General features: G+C 60.4%; 1 protein-coding gene across 1 annotated transcript in view; it reads right to left on the bottom strand.

Moving 5' to 3' along the window:
* The window catches only part of ADAMTS10 (ADAM metallopeptidase with thrombospondin type 1 motif, 10), a 42,228-nt gene extending 42,023 nt beyond the window's left edge, over positions 1-205 (bottom strand). The window contains exon 1 of the mRNA XM_010002334.1: positions 118-205. Coding sequence (XP_010000636.1) covers positions 118-205 — 88 coding nt within the window. The remainder of the gene's footprint in view (positions 1-117) is intronic.
* Positions 206-503: the final 298 nt, after the last annotated feature.

Consider the following 503-nt stretch of genomic DNA (forward strand, 5'->3'; position numbering starts at 1 on the left):
CAGTGAGCAGAGTTTGGGGTGTCTCCACCTACTCCCCAACAGCTCCCTCCCACAGCATCAGGGTCTCTCCCAGCAGAGGTGGGTGGATCCAGCTCCCTTCCCCACAGCAATCCCTACCTTGGGACTGGAAGCTGTAACCTGGAAAGCTGCACAGGGCTGCAGTGAAGATGACAGTCCACGTGAGAAGCCTCCAAGCTATTGCCATGGTTAGCGACGCTTGTCTCAGCGCAGGGAGTGTTGTGCCAGCTGGAAGGGCACTGTCCCAACATGTCTCTCCCTCAGCCACCACTTATGTAGAGACAGGAGTCCTGGGTCCCTCCGCAGGCATCCTTGGCCACTCTGTGCTCTCCCCAAAGCAGAGAGGCCCACGGTGTCTGTGCCACGTGCTGTGCCCGGTCCGCTGCAGGGTCACCATGGGCTAATCCAAACTGCAGGCGCTTGGTGCCATCGCCCCTGTGGAGGAGAGGGTGGGGATGAGCCAGTGGGACAGACAGAGGGGGAAG

The sequence above is a fragment of the Chaetura pelagica genome, unplaced genomic scaffold (genome assembly GCF_000747805.2).
Source record: "Chaetura pelagica isolate M959 unplaced genomic scaffold, ChaPel_1.0 scaffold58, whole genome shotgun sequence".
Taxonomy (NCBI): Eukaryota; Metazoa; Chordata; class Aves; order Apodiformes; family Apodidae; genus Chaetura; species Chaetura pelagica.